Below are 23,422 nucleotides of genomic sequence, written 5' to 3' on the forward strand. Positions count from 1 at the left end.
ACATTTCACTCGCACTCGGACCCTCACGACTCACTTGACTCTTCTTTGCAGCCTTGACCTCTTGCCTTCAAGCCTACTTCCTTTGGCTCTCGTCCCTCGGATGCATCCAAGCTCGCGGCTTGTCTCCAATGCCATCCTTCGCGTATGCCTCGAAGTCGCTTCCCTCGGCCCTTGTCCTTGCTGCCTTGTCCACGATCCCTCAGATGCATTCAAGCCCGCGGCTTGTCCTCAATGCCATCCTTCATCGGACCCGAAGCCGTCAACCTGAGTCAAATGTGTCACCTGCAGTCCTGCACAACTCAAGTACACATATCAAATAACGAGGGTAAACCTAACTTAAACCCTTTGCCCAAACACCAAAACACATGGTCCCGCGGACCATTGGGATTGCTCCAACAATCTCCCCCTTTTTGGTGTTTGGCAATACGTTTAAGTTAGGGAAAACATATAGCAAATAAACATGCTAAAAACAAATGGACTTACGATGCCAAGGCTACACACTTGGACTTACTCCGCCGAATGGACTTACGTTACCAAGGCTACACACTTGGCAACCGCCGAATGGACTTACGTTGCCAAGGCTACACACTTGGCAACCGCCGAATGAATCATGTATTGGAACCTATCCCAAGGCTCCCCCTACACCTATGCTCCCCAATGAGCTAGGATTTTTACAACGGGCTTTTTAAGAACCTATCACAAGGCTCCCCCTACGCAAAGGCACCAAAGGTTTTCCCAACTAAACCTTACTTCTCCCCCTTTGCCTAACATCCAAAAAGTTCTCCAACAATATCCCAATTGTTGAAACCTTATTATCTAACTGACCCTAAACTCATGTATTAATCCCCCTTGGATCCCATACATCTAATCGAGTTGACATGGTCACATACCAATGCTGAAAACAGTTTCAGACTGGTATCAGTCGACTGCCCCAAGTGCCAGTCGACTGCCCCCTTCGACAGAACCTTACAGAAACATTCTGTGTCGAAAAACACTGTTACCAGTCGACTGGTATCTGCACCAGTCGACTGGTACCCTTTTTCTGAAAAAATCAGCCTTTTCAGGCCAACTTCAGAAATGCACCAGTAATTCCCTAGACCTCCAAAAATTCCCAAATTTTGTGGAGAGGTCTATTGTACCAGTGTCTACTTGGGAAAAATACATTATAAAATGTATCTATCACCAATCCCAAGATTGACACAAAATCCAAAACTAGCTAAATGGTTCAATTGAACCTTGACCTAAAGTCCTAGTTTTGACTTCCTCTTGATGTATTTGCCCATACCAACCCACAATGCATCCCTAGTATTGGTTTATATGACATCTATACATCCAAAACCAATTATCATGCAATATGACCCCAAATGTCATATTTCTTGCATGAAACACAAACCATGTGTGCCAAATCCCTAGGTTTGAGACTCAAATCCATCTCCAAACCTTTTGGCACACTCCATGGCTCCTCTAGACTCCCAAGTAGTACCCACCTGAGATCCATTGGCCATGGGTCCCAAATTGACTCTTGGAGCTCCCCCTAGAGCTCTTTACATTAGTCACCTCCCTAGGTGACTCATCCACAAAGGCTAGGCCGCATCGCTCCACCCCCGGTGACACTTGGCCTACAAACCTAACTTTCTTAACCTTGGACACCTTGTCCTTGGTTAATTTCTCCTTACCTTTAAATGGCTTTCCCTTACCATTTATTGACTTCTCCTTGCTATAGTCATATGCAACCCTAGCATAAGACTTTCCCTTAGCCTTGGAGGTCTCTCCCTTGCCATGATCATTTGCCACCCTAGCATATGATCTCTCCTTGGCCATGGAGGGACTAGATCGGTATCCCAAACCCGATCTATCATTGTTGGGTTTTTGACTACCCAACACCATGTTTAATCCCTTAGATCCAATAGTGAATCTCTTAAGGAATTGTTCCAAACCATCAAGCTTTGCCTTCAAAGCTTGGTTCTCCCTTTCTAGGTTCCTAAACCTAGAGTCAACATGTCCACCTTGGACATTCCTAGACCTACCCTTTCTAGGCATATGTCTCCCCTTCTTGGGATTAATGCCTTGGTTCTCCTTAGGTCTACCATTTCTATATTTATCATGAATTGGTCTCCTAGGGTTATGATCTACAATTACCCTATTCATATCATGATATTTAAATCCGAAATTATGCATGGGTAAATAATTGTAATTATTTCTAGCATGCATGGGAGTATAAGAATTTGAATTAACCTTCAAGTTAGGGTATACCTCCCTTACCCTTGAAGCTCCCCCTTGATTTGAGCTCTTCTTCTTCTTCTCCCACTTCTTTAGATGCGCAAGCTTCTTGATTTCCCCCTTCTTGGGGCATTTGGTGTGGTAGTGTCCCTTCTCCCCACACGTGAAGCATGTAATGCACATTCTCCTCCTTTGTGCTTCTTCATTCCTACAACCCATGTTAGTATTCAAAATAACTTGATTGGGTTTAGGAGTTACCTTCTTCTTACCCAATGGACACCTACTCTTGTAGTGTCCCCTTTCATTGCACCCGAAGCACACAATGTGAGCTTTTGATTTTGCTTCGGTGGAGGTGCTCACTAGGTTGACCTCCAAGATTTCTTCTTCCTCCGTCTTGGATTCTTCTTCAACCCTTGAGGATGTTAACGATGCTTCTTCATCCTCCTTCTCCTCCTCAGAAGTTGAGCATGAGTTAACTTCCGTTTGCTCCTCCTCAACTTGAGCAATTAAACCCATCTCCTTGGGTTCTTCTTTTTCTTGTGTAGGTTTAGGTTCTTCTTGTAGAACCATCTTCACCTTGCTCCACAACTCGTGGGCGTTCTTATACTCACCTACACCATTTATCACATGATTAGGCAAAATATCAATCAAAATAGATATTACCTTTGAATTTGCCTTTGCCCGTGTGATTTGCTCTTCCGTCCAATGTCGTGATTGGAGCTTCTTTCCTTTCTTGTCTTTAGGGACTTCAAATGGTTCTTCGACGACCATCATTGTGTCCCAATCCGTGTCGAAGAAGACTTCCATCTTCATCATCCAAAATGAGATGTCCCCAAGGCTTCCTCCTTCAAATTTTGGAGGGACAATAAACCCGGCCATCTTATGCTTCCTCGGCGGTTAGTCCGACGGAGAGCGGCCTTGCTCTGATACCACTTGTTGGAGGATCGGTGGCCGGCTTGAAGGGGGGTTGGATAGACGGCACCCCCAAATCCTTGCTTTCTACACTATTGTTAGTATGCGCAGCGGAAATCTAATACTAACTATAAATAATAATACAAAGAAAGCTTAAGACAAGAATAAGAAATGGCAAACCAAGCTAACACGTTCGTTTACGTGGTTCGGAGATAACTTGCTCCTACTCCACGGCTGTCCGTAAGGTGGACGATCCCTCAATCCGTCGGTGGATTAATCCCCGGAAACTCCGGCTAGCACAATCCTCCTTGTCGATGGAGAAACCTCACCACAACTCGATCAAGAGCACTTGGATTGCTAGGGCACTAGTTGACTACTAATTAGAGGTTACCCACCACTAATTTCGTCGCCTTGGCCGGCCATCCCAAGCTCCTTCTTATAGAGCTTGGGGAAATCAGCCTTGCTGATTTGCCCGTTACCAGTCGACTGGTCCATGCACCAGTCGACTGGTGCCAGCCCAACGGCACTCCAACGGCTATCTATCAGTCGACTGGTCCCATGACCAGTCGACTGATCCCAGCCATTTCGGGCACAGAATGCTTCTGTGCTCACCACCAGTCGACTGGTCCCAGTACCAGTCGACTGGTACAACCCTAAACTTAGGGTTTCCCATCCCGAGTACATTTCACTCGTACTCGGACCCTCACGACTCACTTGACTCTTCTTTGCAGCTTTGACCTCTTGCCTTCAAGCCTACTTCCTTTGGCTCTCGTCCCTCGGATGCATCCAAGCTCGCGGCTTGTCTCCAATGCCATCCTTCGCGTATGCCTCGAAGTCGCTTCCCTCGGCCCTTGTCCTTGCTGCCTTGTCCACGATCCCTCAGATGCATTCAAGCCCGCGGCTTGTCCTCAATGCCATCCTTCATCGGACCCGAAGCCGTCAACCTGAGTCAAATGTGTCACCTGCAGTCCTGCACAACTCAAGTACACATATCAAATAACGAGGGTAAACCTAACTTAAACCCTTTGCCCAAACACCAAAACACATGGTCTCGCGGACCATTGGGATTGCTCCAACAATAGGGTATTAGTAAACAATGAAGAAATAAAAGAGCGGTGGAAGAGGTATTTTCATCAACTTTTTAATGAAAGTTTAGGTGACCAACTTAACTTAGGTAATTTAATTAGGTCAAATGAGCATAGAAATTTTAATTTTTATCGTAGAATTCAAACTTCAGAAGTAAAACAAACTTTAAATGAGATGCACAATGGAAAAGCTGTTGGACCAGATGATATTCCGATAGAGGTATGAAAGTGCTTAGGGAAATAAGGTACTGAATGACTTACAAAATTATTTAACATAATATTGAAAACAAAAAAATATCTGATCAATGAAGGATAAGTACTTTAGTTCCCTTATATAAGAATAAGGGAGACGTACAAAATTGTGCAAACTATAGGGGTATTAAACTAATGAGTCATATTATGAAACTTTGGGAAAAAGTAATAGAAAAAAAATTAAGGAAGGAGACCACAGTGACAGAAAATCAATTTGGGTTCATGCCTGAAAGGTCGACAATAAAAGTTATACATCTTAGACAATTAATTGGAAAATATCAGGAGCAAAAATAAGATCTACACATGATATTCATTGACTTAGAAAAAGCTTATGATAGAGTCCAAGAGAAATTATATGGAGAATTTTAGAAAAGAGAGGTGTTACGTAACATATATTGAACTAATTAGGGATATGTATGAAGATGTAACGACTAGAGTAAAGACTTCAAGCGGAGTAACTGAAGCATTTCCAATAAAGATAGGGTTACATCAAGGATCAGCTCTAAGTTCTTATCTTTTTATACTAATTATGGACGAACTCACTGCGCACATTCAAGACACAGTACCATGGTGCATGTTGTTTGCATATGATATTATTTTAGTAGATGAGACACGTGAAGGAGTAAATGCTAAGCTAGAATCTTGGAGGGAAACATTACAAGGGAAATGTTTTAAGCTTAGTAGATTAAAGACAGAATATATGAAATTTAAGTTTAGCAATATTAGAAGTAATGAAACAATTGTTAAGATAGGAGAGGACGAGTTGCCCGGAACTGAGAAATTTAAATATTTAGGATCATTTTTACAAAATGATGGAGGGATTGAGAGAGATGTCTTACATAGAATATAAGCAGGATGAGTGAAATGGAGGGGAGCGTCGAGTGTTTTATGTTACCGTAAAGTACCTCTTAAACTTAAATGTAAGTTCTATAAAACCACAGTTAGACCTGCTATGTTATATGGAGCTGAATGTTGGACTATGACTCGAGCACATGAGCAGAAGATGAGAGCTGCAGAGATGAGGATGTTAAGGTGGATATGTGGACATACGAACATGGAAAAATAAGAAATGAAAGCATTAGAGAGAAAGTCAGAGTTGCATCTATTGAGGGAAAACTTTGAGAGACACGTTTAAGATGGTACGGACATGTACTTAGACGACTAATAAATACTTCAGTTAGGCGATGTAAAACTATGATAAACATGCATATCAAACGAGGAAGAGGAAGACCAAAAAAGACTTGGTTAGCAACAATAAAATAAGATAAAATTTATTTGAATTAGTGTTCGAAATCTCGGGTTAGGCGGCCGCCTAGGCGCTGCGCGGCATGCTGCCGCGCCGGAAACCTCCAACGCGGGTGCCCTAGGCGGTTGGGCCGCCTAGGCGGCTCTCGGCGGCCCTAGGCGGCCCGCGGCGGGCCTCGGCGGAACTCATCGGGCCTCGGCGGGCCTCGACCGAGTAATTTAGGTTTTAAACGTTTAATATTTTGTTCCAAATTTGCTGTTTACATCTTCGCCGTGCGCCGCTTCGTCTTCCAAATTTGCTGTTTCGTCCTCATCGTCGCTGTTTCGCGGTGCGCCGCTTCCAAGGCTTCGTCGCTCCGGGCTCCGGTAAGTTTTTTCGTTAAGTTGTTAACTGTCGTCGCGCAGTCTCCGGCGACGCCGGACGCGTCCGCAGCCGCCGGAAGCGTCGTAGGACGCGTCCGGCAGCATCTCGTGAAGCTTCCAGCGGCACTGGAAGCTTTCCGCGACGCTTCCAGCGCCGCTGGAAGCAATGTCGAACTTCGCCGGACGCGCCGGACACGTCCGGCGGAGCTTCCGGCGGCGTCGGAGGTCTCCCGCGAGGCGCCGGTGGCGGCCGGTGGCGTCCGCGCCGTCGTGCGAGTCGCGAGAGGGGGACGACGTTTTTTGTTTTTGTTTTTTGTTTTTTTTTAGATTTATTAAATTAAAACAATTCCTAACGGGGATAATTTCAAATTCAATAATAGGTTGGTTCGTAAAACCTAATAAAAATATCATCCCAATTAAATATATTTTAAATATATTTTTTTATAATAAATTGTATTAATTTTTATAAAAGAATTTTGAATATATAAAATTATATATATAATTAAGATTCCATTATTAATTTTATAACTTATGTAATCAGATTTAAATATATAAATAATATACTTAATTTTTTTAAATAAATAATATTAAATATTAATTTATATATTAACAGATTTAAAAATTATAATAAATATTATCATTTATCAGATTTAAAAAATAAAAAATATAAAAAATATTTTAAATTTAATAAATATAATACATATTATTAATTTATGTTTTATATAAATCATATTTATAAATTTTATATATTATTAATTTATATTAATCGGATTTATAAATATTAAAATTATATTAAAATTTTAAAAATTCTAATAAATATTATTAATTTAATAATTTATATAAATTATAAATCAGTTTTAAAAATATGGAAAATACATTAAAATTTTAAAAATTCTAATAAATATTATTAATTTATATAAATCAGTTTTAAAAATATGAAAAATAAATTAAAATTTAAAAGATTCCAATAAATATTATTAATTTATAAAAGTATAAAACAGATTTAAAAATATAAAAAATATATTTAAAATTTAATTTATTTAAACAAATATCGAATAAATTTTATTAATTAAATTAAGATATATAAAAAAATATTCTCAGACTTATTAATGACTTAATGTTATTGAAATATTTTATATTGTATGTCTGTATGGTATAATTAAATTTTATTATCATGTTAATATGTTATGTGATTATGTCTTGTTATATATTATTTTTTCAGATTATCTGTTAGACTGTTATCAATGACAAGCAATACATCTTCGACAGCATCTGTCACTCAACCCGAATCCGGGATTCTTAGAAGAAAGTCAAATGATATCGGATGGGAGTTTGGGATATTGATTGATTCTAAGAACCTCGACAAAATTAAATGTAAGTTATGTGGAAAAGCAATGTCAGGAGGAGTGTATAGGATAAAGGAGCACATTGGAAATATACTTGGAAATGTATCTGGTTGTCGAAAAGCATCTCAAGAAGACAAAAATAAGTGCAAACAGGCTATTTTAGAAGGGAGGAACAGAAAGAAGAACAAAATAATGGAAGAACAAAGTTGTAGAGCAGAGGTGGCTATTTCCGTAGATGAAGAAGAAGGTCTTGAAATTGAAGGGATGGATGGAGTTAAAAAACCTCTTCCACTTGGCCCCATGGATAGATATGCATCAGCAATTGCTCCAGAAAATGCAGGCTCCAGTGGAAGTAAAGTACTTCGGTAAAAAAATATAAATGGGGCTCTTTTCAAAGAGAGAACTCAACAAGTTCAACAATATGTTGGGAGATGGGTTTATGAAAATGGAATCTCATTCAATGCTGTTGATAATGATAGCTTCAAGCAACTAATGGAGGCAGTGGGTCAATTTGGACCAGGATTCAAGCCTCCAACTCAATATCAACTTAGGGATCCACTATTGAAAGCCGAAGTTGAAAGAACAAAACAATTGCTGAAGAAACATGAAGAAGAATGGGCAAAGAATGGATGCTCGATCATGACAGATGCATGGAGTGATAGAAAAAGAAGAAGCATCTTAAATTTGTGTGTTAATTGCAAGGAGGGTACTATATTTTTAGAGTCTAAGGAGTCTTCAGAGGAGGCACATACAGCTGAACTTATTTTTGAGTATGTTGACAAGTGTGTTGAACAAGTAGGAGCTCAGAATATTATTCAGATTGTTACAGACAATGCCACCAACAATATGGCTGCAGCTAAATTGATGAGAGAAAAACGACCCGGGATCTTTTGGAGTTCATGTGCAACTCACACTATTAATCTCATGCTTGAAAGTATTGGCAAACTTCCACGATATAAAAAGGTGATTGAGCAGTCCAAGGCTTTTACCATTTTCATCTATGCTCACCATAAGACTTTATCATTGATGAGAAGTTTCACGAAGAAGAGAGACATAGTTCGACCAGGAGTTACCAGGTTTGCATCAAATTTCCTCACATTGCAAAGTTTGATTGAAAAAAAAATTAGTTTAAGGGCCATGTTTACAAGTGATATGTGGGAGAAATGTAAATGGTCAAAAACAAACAAAGGAAAAATGGCTTACTCCACAGTGATGAGCATGAGTTTTTGGAATGGTGTAACACTTTGTTTGAAAATATTTGCTCCTTTGGTAAGAGTTCTTCGATTGGTAGATGAAGATAAAAAGCCATCGATGGGGTTTCTATATGGGGAGCTTCTTCAAGCTAAAGAAGATATCAAGGTAGCTCTGAATAACGTGGAATCAAATTATCAGCCTATCATAGTCATTATTGAGTCAAAAATGAAGGATAGACTTGATACATCATTGCATACCACTGCATTTTTGTTGAATCCTTATTTTTACTACAAAGATAGTTCGATTGCTCTTTATGAGGAGGTCGCGATGGGGATTTTTGAATGCATGGAAACTTTGCATGCCAATGAGTTAGATTTACAAGATACAATTATTAACAAGGAATTTCCAAAGTATAGAAATAAGACTGGGTTATTTGGAAAAACATTGGCAGCAAAAGCATGTGAAAAAAATGATGATACATTTGATCCATGTGCATGGTGGAGTACATACGGTGCTCACACACCTAACTTGCTAAGGGTGGCATTGAGGATACTTTCATTAACTACAAGTTCATCGGGGTGTGAAAGAAATTGGAGTACATTTGAAGGAGTAAGTTTTAAACTTTCAGTCTACTCTTTAATTAAATTAGTTATAATTTTTAACGTCTATACTTTATATTCAGGTACTGACTATAGTATTTAGTTTCTCTGTTTTTTTTAGATTCACACAAAGAAAAGAAATAGGTTGGATGCCAACAGGTTGAACAATCTAGTATTTGTCCAATTTAATGCTAGATTGTTGAACAAACAAAAAAGAGAAAAAGAAAGAAATGTTGATGTCCTTCTTGCAAAAGATGCTTCAAATGCACAAGGTTGGATTGTGGATGGTGGGGAAGATGATGAAGTTGAACTAGGTTCCGGGCTCACTTGGCAAATGGTTGATGAAGCAAGTGGAGCAGATGAAAATCTACAACCCCGAAGAAGCTCCAGAGTGAGAGAACTCCATAAAGATGATTTTGAATCCGAAGAAGAAGACGAGGATCACAATAATGATATTGAGTTTGTGTCCGATGAAGAACAAGTTATTGAAAATTATGGAGAAGAAGAAGCAGAATAAATATGAGTAGAGATATTATTAGTTTTCCCAATTTTGAACTCATTTTGTTAAGACATGATTTATGTTATTTAACAATTATATTTTGCTTAGTGGTTACTAGTTCACAATGCATTGTAATCTTGAATTGAACTATTGCTATTATTTTCCAATGTTCTACTGTTTAGTATATGATTATGATAACTTACTGCATGTTCATTTTTTGGTATCGGAAAGTATGTATTTATTTCAGCATACATAGTTAGATCTTCATTGCTATGAAATTGTTTAAGACAATATTTAGATTTACATATAACATTGTCCACAGTCCACATGAAACAAGGGATACCGAGGAATCCGCCTAGCGGCGCCTAGTCCCCGCCTAGGCGCTAGGCACTGGTCTGCCGCCCGACTAGCGCCTAGCGAATTTTAGAACATAGATTTGAATATAGATAATGATATAATAGGAGATAGAGCTCAATGGCGTAAAAGGATTCATACAGCCGACCCTATCTAGTAGGAAAAGGCTTGGTTGTTGTTGTTGTTGTTGTAAGAAGTTTTCTCGTGCTTTTAGGACTTCATTTGCCTAGCATTTAGTCCTCGACCTGTTGTGTCTTCATTGCCTAGCATGGTGTTAGTCACTTGGTAAAATTTGATCAATAGTAAATCAAACAGTCGATTGAGAAAACATGAATTTGTCTACTAATAACTAAATTCGTAATGTTTTCAATCAAAATTCTGAAATGTTATAGAAATTTTATACATTTTTGAAAAATTATGTTCATGAACATATTCTACTTAACATATTCTACAAAGGGCCTTTTAATTTTTAAAAATTGACATAAAGTTAAAAACTAAAAAACTTTAATAGTGCTCAATTTTGTACCATTTGAAGATTTCATTTAAAATTTATCTTCCTAATAGTACTTTAGTTCCCTTATATAAGAACAAGAGAGATGTACAAAATTGTACAAACTATAGGGGTATTCAACTAATGAGTTATGCCATAAAATTTTTGAAAAAATTAATATAAAAAAGATTAAGAAAGGATATCACGATGACTAAAATTTAATTTGGGTTCATGCTTAAAAGGTCGACAATAGAAGCTATACATATTCTTAGATAATTAATTGAAAAATATCGTGAGCAAAAACAAGATCTATACATGGTATTTATTGACTTAGAAAAAAATCTTATGATAGAGTCTCAAGAGAAGTTACATGGAGAATTCTAAAAAAGAGAGGTATTAGCGTAACATATATTGAACTAATTAAGGATATGTATGAGGATGTAACGACTAGAGTAAATATTTCTAGCGGAGTCATTGAAGCATTTCCAATAAAGATATAGTTACATCAAAGATCAGCTCTAAGTCCCTATCTTTTTGCACTAATTATGGACAAACTCACTACACACATTCAAGACACGGTACTATGATGCATATTGTTTGCAGATGATATTCTTTTGGTAGATGAAACACATGAAAGAGTAAATGCTAAATTAGAATCTTGACAGGAAATACTAGAAGAGAAAAGTTTTATGCTTAGTAGAATAAAAACAGAATATATGAAATTTAAGTTTAGTAATATTAGATATAATGAGATAATTGTAAAATAAGAGATGACGAGTTACCCGGAACCGAGAGCTTTAGATATTTAGGATCATTTTTATAAAATAATGGAGGGATTGAGAGAAATGTCTTACATAGAATACAAGTAGGATCATAGTTTCTAGAATCGTGATCCTACGCAGAATCGATTTAGGGTTAGAATCGGATCGGTCAGGATCGAATCGTACGATCCTACCAAAAACCCTTAAAATATTATCATACGTGATTAATAATTTGAAAAAATACCTAAAAAACTCATTTACATATAAATAAATAACTAATTTTGTATATATATGCAATCATTTGCACTCAACACCTCAAATTACATTACTACATGTACAAATTTAAATTAACTTGTACTTCAACTATCATTCTCTTATAGTAATAATATTTATATTTTCATAACATAAAATGAAAAAATATAAAATTTCTATTAATACAATAATAATAATACATTCAATGTCATAAATATTTCCTTACTTTATAAGATAATTCAATTTACAGGCCAACAAAGCACCTAACGTATATAACAGAAGCTATTGAATCCTTTGATTCAAATATGAACGTCGGAAATAATCTTCTAAAGACTAGTTGACGTCACACAATACTAGATAATAGACATTCAAAACTCATTATTTTGGGGAAAAGAAATGACCGAATATTATTGATAAAAAACTAACTCAAAAATAGTTAAATATATGTTTAAATAATTTAAAACCCTAATAAGATGAAAAAAAATAATAAAAAAAAGATAAAATCTTCTAGACATCTGAAAAGGATTTAAATGATATTTTTTGGGTTTGAAATAGAGTGGTTAAGGATATACTTTGAAATTTATTAAAGATCTCTGAACGAGCTTTGATTTGATATATTATAGGCCCCGTGGTTTAATCCGAGTCAAAAGTTATGACCTCTCAAAACTTCCACCGATCCTGCTCTGATTCTGCTCTGATTCTGCTCTGATCCTGCTCCGATCCTACTGATTCTGTTCCGACCCTACTGATCCTGCTGCGATCCTACTACAAAACTCGATTTTGCACGATCCTGGATCGATTTTAGGTTTCCGAATCATAGAATCGTACGATCCTACGATCCGGATCGCGATTTTGCAAACTATGAGTAGGATGGTTGAAATGGAGGAAAGCATCGGATGTTTTATGTGATTGTAAAGTACCTTTAAAACTTAAAAGAAAATTCTATTAAGCTGCAGTTAGACTTGTTATGTTATATGGAGCTGAATGTTGGACTATAACTCGAGCACATGAGTAGAAGATGAGAGTTACAGGGATGAGGATGTTAAGGTGGATGTATGGATATATGAGAATGGATAAAATAAGAAATGAGAACATTAGAGAGAAAGTCAGAGTTGCATTTATTGAGGGAAAACTTCGAGAGAAACGTTTAAGATGGTACGGGCATGTACTTAGACGATCAATAAATGCTCTAGTTAGGCGATGTGAAACTATGATAAACACACATATCAAACGAGAAAAAGGAAGACCGAAAATGACTTGGTTAGCAACAATAAAATAAGATAAAATTTATTTAAGTATAGATGATGATATAGTAGAAGATAGAGTTCATTGACATAAAATGATCCATATAGTTGACCCTACCTAGTGGGACATGGCTTGATTGTTATTGTTACTGTTGTTTTTATATATTTTTTTTAAATTTCCAACTATGTCCTTTGGACTATGTATATATTAATTATGCATAAGTTTTTTTTCATGATTGATCAACTTAATGATTCATATTTTGAGATGATATTTTGGTTCAAAGTAATGCATCATAAGCATTATGAACTAAACGCATCTCCTTAATATCTCACAGGGTGTCTAGATGTATCAATAAAAAAAAAAAATCAAATTATCCTATAATTTTTTGTGAGATGTATATACTAAAGATATCGTCCTAATCAACTCTATGTGACCGTGCTTCTCTATATCCATAAACCTACCCAATAAAGCACATCTCAACCTCTCTCCTAATCGTGGTAAATTCCACTTTAGATAGAGGCTTCAAAAAAATGCCAATAAAATTTCACTTTAATTTAACATAGTTGAACACTATGTCTCCTCTTACATTCTCTAATGAAATGATGTTTCATTGCTTCATTTCAAGATGCTTAGTTCTTGAGTTTCTTATAGTTAAGTCCACTCCAGTGCCGGACATGTGATTTTGGGGCCTAAGGCGAGTACAAAAAATGGTGTCCTCAAAGTTTGACATTCATATATTTTCCAAACAATGAAAATATAACTGTAAAATACCGGAAATAGGCGAATATGAATAAGGGAATTTTCCGGAATTTTTGGACATTTTTCGGGAATTTTTCGGAGCTCGTACGGACGAGTTGACGGGGATAAAAACGGGATCCGGAAAAGCCTATTTAGGTTACCCTGTTTTAATGAGGAAAAGATTTATTTTTCTTTTCTATTTTCTTTTTCTTTTTCTCTTATTTCTTTCCCGTGCACCCGACGCTGAAACCAACCGCGCGCCCGACTTCTTCCCTTGCCCTAACCGGCGCCGACGCCTCTCTTCTCCGATCATCTTCTTCTCTACCGACGCTGCCGCCGGCCGAGTTATTTCTTCCCGCACGAAGAAGTGCAGCGACAGCCGATTCTCCACCGCCGCACACCCCTTTCCTTTTCTTCTCTACCGAGCCGAACCCCACTTCCCCTCCGCCCAGCCGTGCCCTAGAGCGAACGCCGACCACTGTGCGGTGGATTTGAGCCACACTGCCGACGCCTCTTCCTTTGCAGAGTGTCGTCGCCGCACCGGACAGAGCCGGCGCCACTGCCGGCCACCCCGTGCCCTAGCTCCGGCCAATCTTTCCTCTGCCCTAGCTGCGATCTTGGAGAGCATTTCGTTGCTATGTGGTGACCTTGAAGGTGAGTGTTGATCTCAGTTATGATTTGGGCTTAGATATTCCTCTATGCTCACTGTGCTGCACTTGTGCCCTAGATTCTGCCTTCGACTCTGATCAAATTCCAGCAGCCAAGCAACCTCTCACCCGCAGTCACTGGGATTGGAAATTTAGGTAAGGTTTAGGGTTTTTATTTTCGTTATAGATGTTGGTTAGAATGGTTGCAGGAGTTGGTGATACAGATTGAACCAGGAGATCAGTGAAAGGTAAGGTTTTTTTGGGTATAACGTTTGTGGATTTAGGTCTTGATGTGGATAAGTTAATTGATTATCAGTTAAGGTTGATCAATAATTAGGGTTTTCCTAAATGAGTGAGTAGTTTGATTTAGTTATTTAATATATGTTGAGTAACTAAATTATATGTGTTAAATTAGGTAGGTTGATGATTATGACTCAGGGTTTTGCCCTAAATTGTGTTGAGAATTTTATTTAGCAATTCATTTGAATTTTTGCTAAATAAAATATCTGTGTATTGGTATTTCAGGACTTTGACGCGAGACGGGTATCTCGACGTCGTGTTCGGACCGGATTGGACCTTTCTATTTTCGGAGGCGGGTACTTTTGACTTTTTGTCTTTGATATGCTTAGTAATGAAATTAACATATTGCATCAATTGTGTTTCTTATCTGTTTCGGTTAATCACTACCCAAATCTTGGTACATGTTTGATTGATTGATTTGTTTTGCATCCCATGTATACTTTACCTGTCTATACATGCTTATAGGGGTAGTGATATGCCATGCTTGACCATGTTCAGGACCTAGGTTTTATACCTTCTGTATACCTTTGGATTGTTTTGGATTCGTTGACCTATGATGCATTTTTATATATATGTGGATTAGGTCAGGATATTCTTGTGGTTAGTGCCATGCACCATTTGCATGATAGCATGCTGTGCGATAGTCCGCTCCATTATTGTTGAGCACATCGCCAGTTACATGGATCTGCACACACCACCACTCATGGGTTAGTGGTCGATTCAGGCAGAGTGTGTTGCAGCAGGGACTCTGTTAGGCACCGTTGGTCCGCTCATGGGTAGTGTGACTGGCAGGGATTCCTCCCCGTCACTGTGTACCGGGAGATGAGAGCATTGCGCTCCCCCATTTATGATTTGGGGTAGAAGGATAGGTGTACTCCGACAGCATCCCGTCCACTCGGTCACTCATCAGGCGTAGTGACGACAGAGTGCACGGTTGTCACAGCCCTACCCACTCGGCCTCACTATTGTGTGTGAGATGATCGACTGGCGTCAGGGGTGACCAGGACGCATCATTGGCATCATATGCATGATGCATTTATTGCTTGTGTTTGTGCTTGCTGCATTTATATGCTGCATATTGTTTGGATATCTATGTTTGACATGCATACAGGATTCCTATACCACTCGGACTGTTTGTCCTTATACTCAGGTCCTGGTTAGTACAGTTTCTCTCCTGTTTACTTCAGATGCACATTTTTATCTTTCTTATATCAGGAGAATGTACGCATGATTAGTGCCAGGTGTTATTTCCCTACTTTGTATATCAATTGTACCTGCTGAGTGTTGGACTCACCCCGCCTCCATTGTTGATATTTTCAGGTTGATGCTATCAGGAGAGAGTTCCAGTTGCTGGTCCTTGCAGATCTCGAGGATATGATTGGTTTTCTTTTGGTTTCTTTTCTGTTCTAGACTGTTTTGAACTTGTTATGTTTTGGATTATTTTACTTATGGACATTGTATGGATTTGGATTTGGATTTGGATTTATTCTACTACATGCCTGCCTGGACGGCAGAAGAGGTGAGTTCATCGGATTTGAGTTTTACGAGTGTAGTGGAGTAGGGTTGATTTCGAGTCAGAGTATTATCTTTCTGTTTACTTGTTATATAAACTGCGTGGAATGTGTGATTGTATTTTTATTGTTTTTATTATTCCAGCCGCCTGTGGCTGAGGTATGTGAGGATGTAGAAAAGTTTCAGATTGTCCACCGTACAGGGGAGATGCTGCCGAAATTTTCTCAGACAGGGACTCCTCTGGGGCGTGACAATAACATTTTTAATTCTAGAAATAAAAGATAAAAAAATATATCATCCAAAACAATATGTCATAAGTAAATATTAATAAAGTCAAAATGATCCAAACAAAATATAAAATTCATCTTCCAAACCAATGTATGTCGCTTGAATATTGCTTGCCTCACAATTTTAGAAGCGAAAGTATTGATTAAGTTAGCATAATCAACTTTCTCAACCACTTTTTTCTTGATAGATAGCATAGCCAAGTCATTTAGTCTTTCTTGCGACATAGTTGATCGGAGATAAGTTTTGATCAATTTCAACTTGGAAAAACTTCTTTCAGCAAATGCAACTGTAACTAGTATAGTCGGCAAAATTCGATAAGCAATATAAGCATTTGGATAACAACTATCCATTTTCTTCAAATAATTCAGCAGATCAATCGCTCTTTTTGATTCTCTTGGTAATGAGTGTCTTAACAACTTTAGTTCTAAATATAAATATGATCCATCAATATTAGAGTATCCATCATGTGTTAAAGACTCTTGAAGATTGGCACATGAGTGTAAGAGACTATCATCATCAATAGACTTCAATCTCTCTAAACTAAATAAAAATCCAAATTTTTCTTCATATTTTTGAAATTGTTCAAATCGAGTTTGAAGTGAAGAAAGAGCTTGATCAATTATAAATAGGAAGTAATTAACTCGAAAATAAGTGGAGACTGGGTTACCTCTTCACTATTGATCTCATCAATTTGTCTCTTTCTTTGAATGATGCGTTTTTCTCGAAAAATAAGTTCAATTCCCATTTCACTTGCAATATGTTCAACTTCAATTAATGCTTGATCAAATCCAGATTCTCTAAACTCTTGGAGAGAAGAAATAAGTCCTTTTAATTGTCTAATAGCAATATTAATATCCATATTTTCTGCTTAGAGAAAACTTACTAACAATGTTAATATCATATAACTACTTATACCAAATTATCATTCCAGACACGAACTCAAAATTCTCAAGTTAAAATGATGTCAAACCCTCAGCTTCACTCTTTTTTTTTTAGTCATTAGAAATGTTTGCCAAATCAATTCAAGCATTTCGTATTTTCGAAGTTTAATCTTTTTTGGGCTTCACGCTTTCAACATGGTTTTCCCATCATGTTTGTGATAGTGGCTTGACTGTAAGGCCTTGCACATGATCTTTGAAGATTTGTCACCGCTTGGTAGAAGAAGAGAATAACGAATATATGCGTTGTATTACACCAAAAAAGGACATTGCTTTAGGGCAACATTTCACCATATCACATAATGTGAGATTATGACTGTGACATTCACATGGAGTGTAGAAAGCTCTAGGATTAATTTCAAGTAATCTACTCTATACACCCTTATGTTTTTCTTTCATATTAGATCCATTGTCATATCCTTGACCTCTTATATTATCAATGTCAAGTTCGAGATTGTTCAAAATATTTTTAAGCTATGTAAAAAGCCCAAGTCCTGAAGTTTCATTAACTTTCAAAAATCCAATCCAAAATTCTTCAACCGCTATTGCATTTTCTAAATCATCCACACATCTAATTACAAGGGACATCTGCTCCTCGTGACTTACATCTGGAGTGCAATCAAGTATGACAGTGAAATATTTTGCATGTTTAATTTTTGCAACAATTGAACTTCTTACTTCAGCCGTCAACATCTGTATCAATTCATCTTGGATTTTAGGTCCAAGATAAATGTAATGAATTTGTCTTTCTTGAACACGCCGAAGGTGCTCTTCCATTATTGGATCAAATTCAGCAATCATTTCAATTAGCTGTAAAAAGATTTCATTATTTTCAACACAAAACTTCTCATTATCTCCCCGAAGAGCCAAGTTATTTTTTGCAATTCTTTACATAACTGCAATTATTCTCTTCAATACTTGTTCCCAATGTTCTCTCTCTTTGTTAATTGCTACTTGTATATTTTCATCAATTGTCTTTTTCTTTCGAAGTCTTCTTTCTAGTTCAATCCAACTAGTCATGCAATCAATATGATCTTTACTAGTTTCATGAAGACTGAGACATCGACTGATATTCTTCCAATCTTTGTATCCTTCGTCAGCTAGATGATCAAGTTTCATTGTGGTTTTTGAGTCTTGAATAACTTGCAATAGAAACAAAAGATCTTGTCCATAGAAATAGAATACACTAGCCATCTTCTGTCACTTTCTCATCATTTGCAAATTGCCTCTTATAATGTGATATATTGAAGTGTATGTCGGTGTTGTCAAGAGGAAACAAAATATCATCATCTTTTCTAGGACATCTTTCAACTAGAAAATCCCTAATATTTTACATTTTGTCCCAATTTCCTGGATCATCAACATTTAAAGGAAACAAGATCTCTTGATTTATATCTTCATCACTGTTATTTTCGGGCATATTGACTTCAACTTTATCATTTTCAGATTGTTTTTTGTCTTCATTTTGAAGTTCATTCAATTCACTATGTTTCTGATCATTCAACTTATTATCAGTGTCATCCTAATTCAGTTGTTCAGCTACTTCCGTTTGCTCTGCTCTTTGGTTGTTAGTAAAATACTTATTAAGACTTCTTACTTGGCTTTGAATTAAAGCTTCTTCCTTTTGCTTTTTCTTCCTTTTTCTGCTCCAGACAATTGTTTTCTTATAGGAAACATGTTTGCTAAAAACCTAAATATTAATTTGCAACAACAGTTCATTGATTAAAATAATTCTAACATCTAAATGCATGAAAAATTCACCAAATCATAATATGTGTAAATACCATCCTGCCAAATCATACTCAAATTTTTATCTAATCTTAAAAACTATGGCGAGTTAATCATATTCTTCGAGCACCCCCATTCAACTAGTAAAGAAGCAAAAAAAGAAAAGAAGTGATAGTAGATTCAGAGAACTAGAGAAGTAAAGTGCCTTCTCAAGAGAACATAAATAGAACATATTATTGTATCTTCCTCTTTCCCTTCCATTGTCTTTAAAATCTACACATACTCTCCAATCTCAAGCCCTAATTTATAAAAGATAAGGTAAAAGAGACATTGAAGAGAACAACTGGATGCACAATGTATCAAAACTACTAGAGTCGAGATGCAAGGTTTTACATATATTGTTAAGTTGGAAACGCAGAAAAACAAGCAAGATGCCACTGAAAATTCAATTCCTATATATTGATTATGAAAATTGTTAATTTACATGTGATGAAGATAGTAATTTTCATCAAATGATTTGCAAATCAAACCATTCATGAATAGTATTTATATTTGCCATTTTTCTTATGTTTTGGCAGCCAGCAACCTGTCTTCCTTTTCCAATAGCAACACCAAAAAGGAAAATTAAAAAGGAACCTTGAAATGAACAAAATGGAAAATTTTAGGGCTCTGAAAAAATTACTTCCAAGCATAGACCAAGATTTAGCAAGAACACAACTCACCAATCTAAGAAGTAGGAGAGGAGATAATCAAGAATAGTGCGAGCAATTAAGTAAATGCAATTCAGATCGCTTATCATCGTTGGAATCTTTAAATTTGATGGAGGCAAACAACAACAATGGGGGAGGGGGAGGACAAGCCGTCAAGGTGAGCGAAAGAAGGTGAATCAGCAGTCGTTGAGTCATTGATGGGAGCAATAGCAGTGACACAGAGCCGTAGAGGTAGAGCTGATGGCGAAACGACGGAGGCGGCTTGCAACACTTCTGCCGTTGCAGAGGGGCGAACAAGATGTGGTATACAGAGAGGAGAAGCAAGAGCGTATAGGGCGAGAAAAAATAAATAAATAAATAAATAGTATATATATATATATATATATATATATATATATATATATATATATAATCTACTGCACGACGTGCACAGTTGCGAACTGAGCGCGTTGCGCAGTAAATCAGATTTCATTGTTTTTTTTTTATTTTTTTTAATTTTGAATTAAAATACATTTTTTAAAATTTTATTTGTAGAGTTTGGGCTTTCTAATTGGGTGATAATTTTTAAGCTATTTTTTTTTAAAAAAATTTACCTCTAGGGTTCAGGTTTTCCAATTTGGGCTTTCTAATTGGGTGATAATTTTTAAGCTATTTTTTTTAAAAAAATTTTACCTCTAGGGTTCAGGTTTTCCAATTGGATTATAGTATTTAGTTAAAAGAAAATTTAAAAATGAAATAAATTTAAGTATTTACGGAGTATTGTAATATGTTGAGGGGATATATTAATGTATTAGGGATTTATATAAGGAAATATTGATTTTTTTAATTCAAAATTTCTTTGTTTTTTTTTTTAAAATTTTGAATTAAAAAATAATTAAAATATTTTTTAAGATTTATTCTCTAGGGTTCAGGCTTTCCAATTGGATTATAGTTTTTAAACTAATTTTCTTTTTTAAAATTTTACCTATAGGATTTAGGCTTCCTAATTGGATTATAGTATTTAGTTTAAAGAAAAATTAAAAATAAAATAAATTTAAGTATGTACATAGTATTGTAATGTGTTTAGGGGATATATTTATGTATTAAGATTTTATATAAAGAAATCAAAATCTTTAAAATAAAATAATTAAAAAAAAGAGCAAGTTGATATCTGCGCAACGTGCACAGTAGCGTTACGCAGCATATCACAACTCTCATATATATATATATATATATGAGAGTTGTGATATGCTGCGCAACGTGCACAGTAATATATATATATATATATATATATATATATATGGTGCCCCTAAAATTTATGGGCCCTAAGCACTTGTCTCATAATTTACATTAAAGGTCCGGGTCTGGTCCACTCCCATGGCCACATATTCAACCTTGATTGAGGATTAAGCAAAACAATGTTGTTTGCAAGTACTCCAATTCACTAGGAAGGATCTAAGAAATTAACATCCACTACCAATGTTCTTCTAATTTAATTTGCCGCATAATCATAAATCGAATATCCAAATAAATCAAATGTCTTAATCATTGGATATCAAAACCTACAGTAAGATGACATCTAAGATATCTCAAAATTCCTTTAATAACAACCAAATGAGATTTTATAACGCGGGATTGATATCTCACACACATACTTTATAAATAAAATATCCAATCGTGGTTAGGTAAATCAAACTCCCAATGACGCTTCTAAAATGTTCAAGGTCTATTAGCTTACTTTCATGGCCATTATCCATTTTTATATAGTAGCCACTAGAGTAAATAATTCTTCCATGCTTTCCATTCCAAATTTCTTTAAAAGTTCTTTGACATACTTTATTTGATGGACATGAGTTCCTTCTTTAGTTTTTGTTTGATTTGAAGTCCTACAAAGAAGGTTAATTCTTCTACTAGACTCATCTCAAAATTACCTTTCATATTATTGATGAACTAATTAAAGATATTTTAATTTGTTAACCCAAAAATGATTTCATTAACATACACTTGGGGACTAAAAATATTTTTATCATTTGACTTTAGGAACAAAGTAAGATTTATTTGTCCTCTCCTAAAACCTTTGAATATTATAAAGGGTGGGAGCCTTTTATACTATGTTTGAGGTGTTTATTTCCACCTATACAAAGCTTTCTTAAGCTTGTAAACATGGTTTGAAAATTCAAAATTTTTAAATCTAGATGGTTGCTCAATAAATACTTCTTACCTAATGAAAACATTGATTAGGAAATCCATCTTCACATCCATTTGAAAAACCCTACCAGGTGCATAGGTCTCATATGAGTTAGACGTCAAGTAAGGAAAGTTCTAGCGGTCTATCAGACACTAAGCAAAAAATTCAAATAGGTCAATTAGACTAAATATTGGCAGGTAAGGTAAGTCTTAGAGAGGTCTTACATTCCGAAAGGTAGTGAGGACGCGTCCTAGTTGAGACAATCTTAGGCGTTGATCCGACTGAAGAAACCAATGGAGGTTTCTAGGTCGAGATCAAATAGTCTTAACTGTCAAGGTCGATTCATGCATAATTATATATCTATAACTCTATTTTGTATGTCTATTATTATTATTATTATTATTATTATTATTATTATTATTATTATTATTATTATTGTCCTAACTTTGTTTTATAGAAAAATAAAGTTTGGATTGAACGAAGGGTTCAATCGAACGAACAGGGAGGTTTAGTTGGCTAATCCTAAGAAGATAAGCACAACTAGATTACGATCAAGTCTAAAATGGAAACAAGGTACATTCATCTGAGTAGGAGGATCAGTCGACTGAACAACTTTGGAAAGTACAGATCGGATCAAGTCGCCTGGACAAGTGTCAGTTGGTCGAACAAGAGAATTTAGTGCGATCGATCAGATTAGAGAAAGCAAGGAAAGAAGAGGGACCAATCGACTAATAAGAGATTCAGTCGACTTGAAAGTTTCAGTTGATTAGTATCCATTCGACCGAATGAAGCTTATAAAAGAAGACTCAAGATCTTAGGCTCAATACTTCAATCTAAGTGGCGCAACGCCCTCTTTCTCCGTTATTCTATTCATGCAAGTATTGCTATTTCTACGCCGAGAGACTCTCTGACAGCCTACGACGAAGCTCTATTTTTAAGTTGTTCGAATTTTTTTTACTTGCATTTCCATTAAAAGGAATAATAGCTTGTTACTATCTCCATCATATTTTGTGCGCTTTCCTCCTCCGAAAGTTTTTTGGAGAGGAGAATATTAGTGATTTTTCCATTCGAAAATGGTCCAAGGGATTGTGAGCCTTGGTGTAATAATCACTGAACTATTAACCAAGTAACCGCCCTAGTCTTCTTTCTTTAGTTTTTCCACTGTGTATCTATGTCTTAGATTTTAAAAAAGAAAAGAAAATTTTTAGTGTGTGATATTCAACCTCCCCCACACCCCCCTCCCCACCTCCTTTTTATTCTCAAATCTGGTCTTACAGTTTGACCATGCTCTAGATGCCCCACGAGAGTCCAAGCAATCAAAGTCTGTGGAGCTATGCTGATCCAATGTCAAAGTGGATAAATTTTATAGCCAAATCAGTATACTCCTAGTGATCGGAAAGGCTTCCAATCGACTGGAAGAGTGTTTGGTCCACGTTTGACTGGGTTCTACAAAAGGATGCTCGAGGCATTTGTTTTCCATCATTCACTGCTTTGAATACTTCTTTTAAGTGCTTTTGTTTTTTCATTTGTGTGTTGACGCATTGTGCTCATGCTCTTTAAAGATCAACTGACAACCT

The 23,422-nt window shown here is 36.4% G+C and overlaps 2 protein-coding genes and 1 pseudogene across 2 annotated transcripts in view; 1 reads left to right on the forward strand and 2 right to left on the reverse strand.

Annotated features, from left to right (window-relative positions):
- Positions 1-16,503: 16,503 nt before the first annotated feature.
- On the reverse strand, positions 16,504-17,161 carry LOC122006712 (annotated as a pseudogene).
- Positions 17,162-17,714: 553 nt separating this feature from the next.
- On the reverse strand, positions 17,715-18,434 carry LOC122006724. Its single transcript, XM_042562324.1, has 2 exons — positions 18,159-18,434; positions 17,715-18,050 (listed from the first exon to the last, which is right to left on the reverse strand). The coding sequence occupies exons 1-2, from the start codon at positions 18,432-18,434 to the stop codon at positions 17,715-17,717; spliced, it is 612 nt and encodes a 203-aa protein (XP_042418258.1).
- A 1,484-nt stretch (positions 18,435-19,918) lies between these two features.
- LOC122006731 overlaps positions 19,919-23,422 on the forward strand; it is a 28,612-nt gene continuing 25,108 nt past the window's right edge. The window contains exon 1 of the mRNA XM_042562337.1: positions 19,919-19,981. Coding sequence (XP_042418271.1) covers positions 19,919-19,981 — 63 coding nt within the window. The remainder of the gene's footprint in view (positions 19,982-23,422) is intronic.

This window comes from Zingiber officinale, chromosome 1A, assembly GCF_018446385.1.
Source record: "Zingiber officinale cultivar Zhangliang chromosome 1A, Zo_v1.1, whole genome shotgun sequence".
Classification (NCBI taxonomy): Eukaryota; Viridiplantae; Streptophyta; class Magnoliopsida; order Zingiberales; family Zingiberaceae; genus Zingiber; species Zingiber officinale.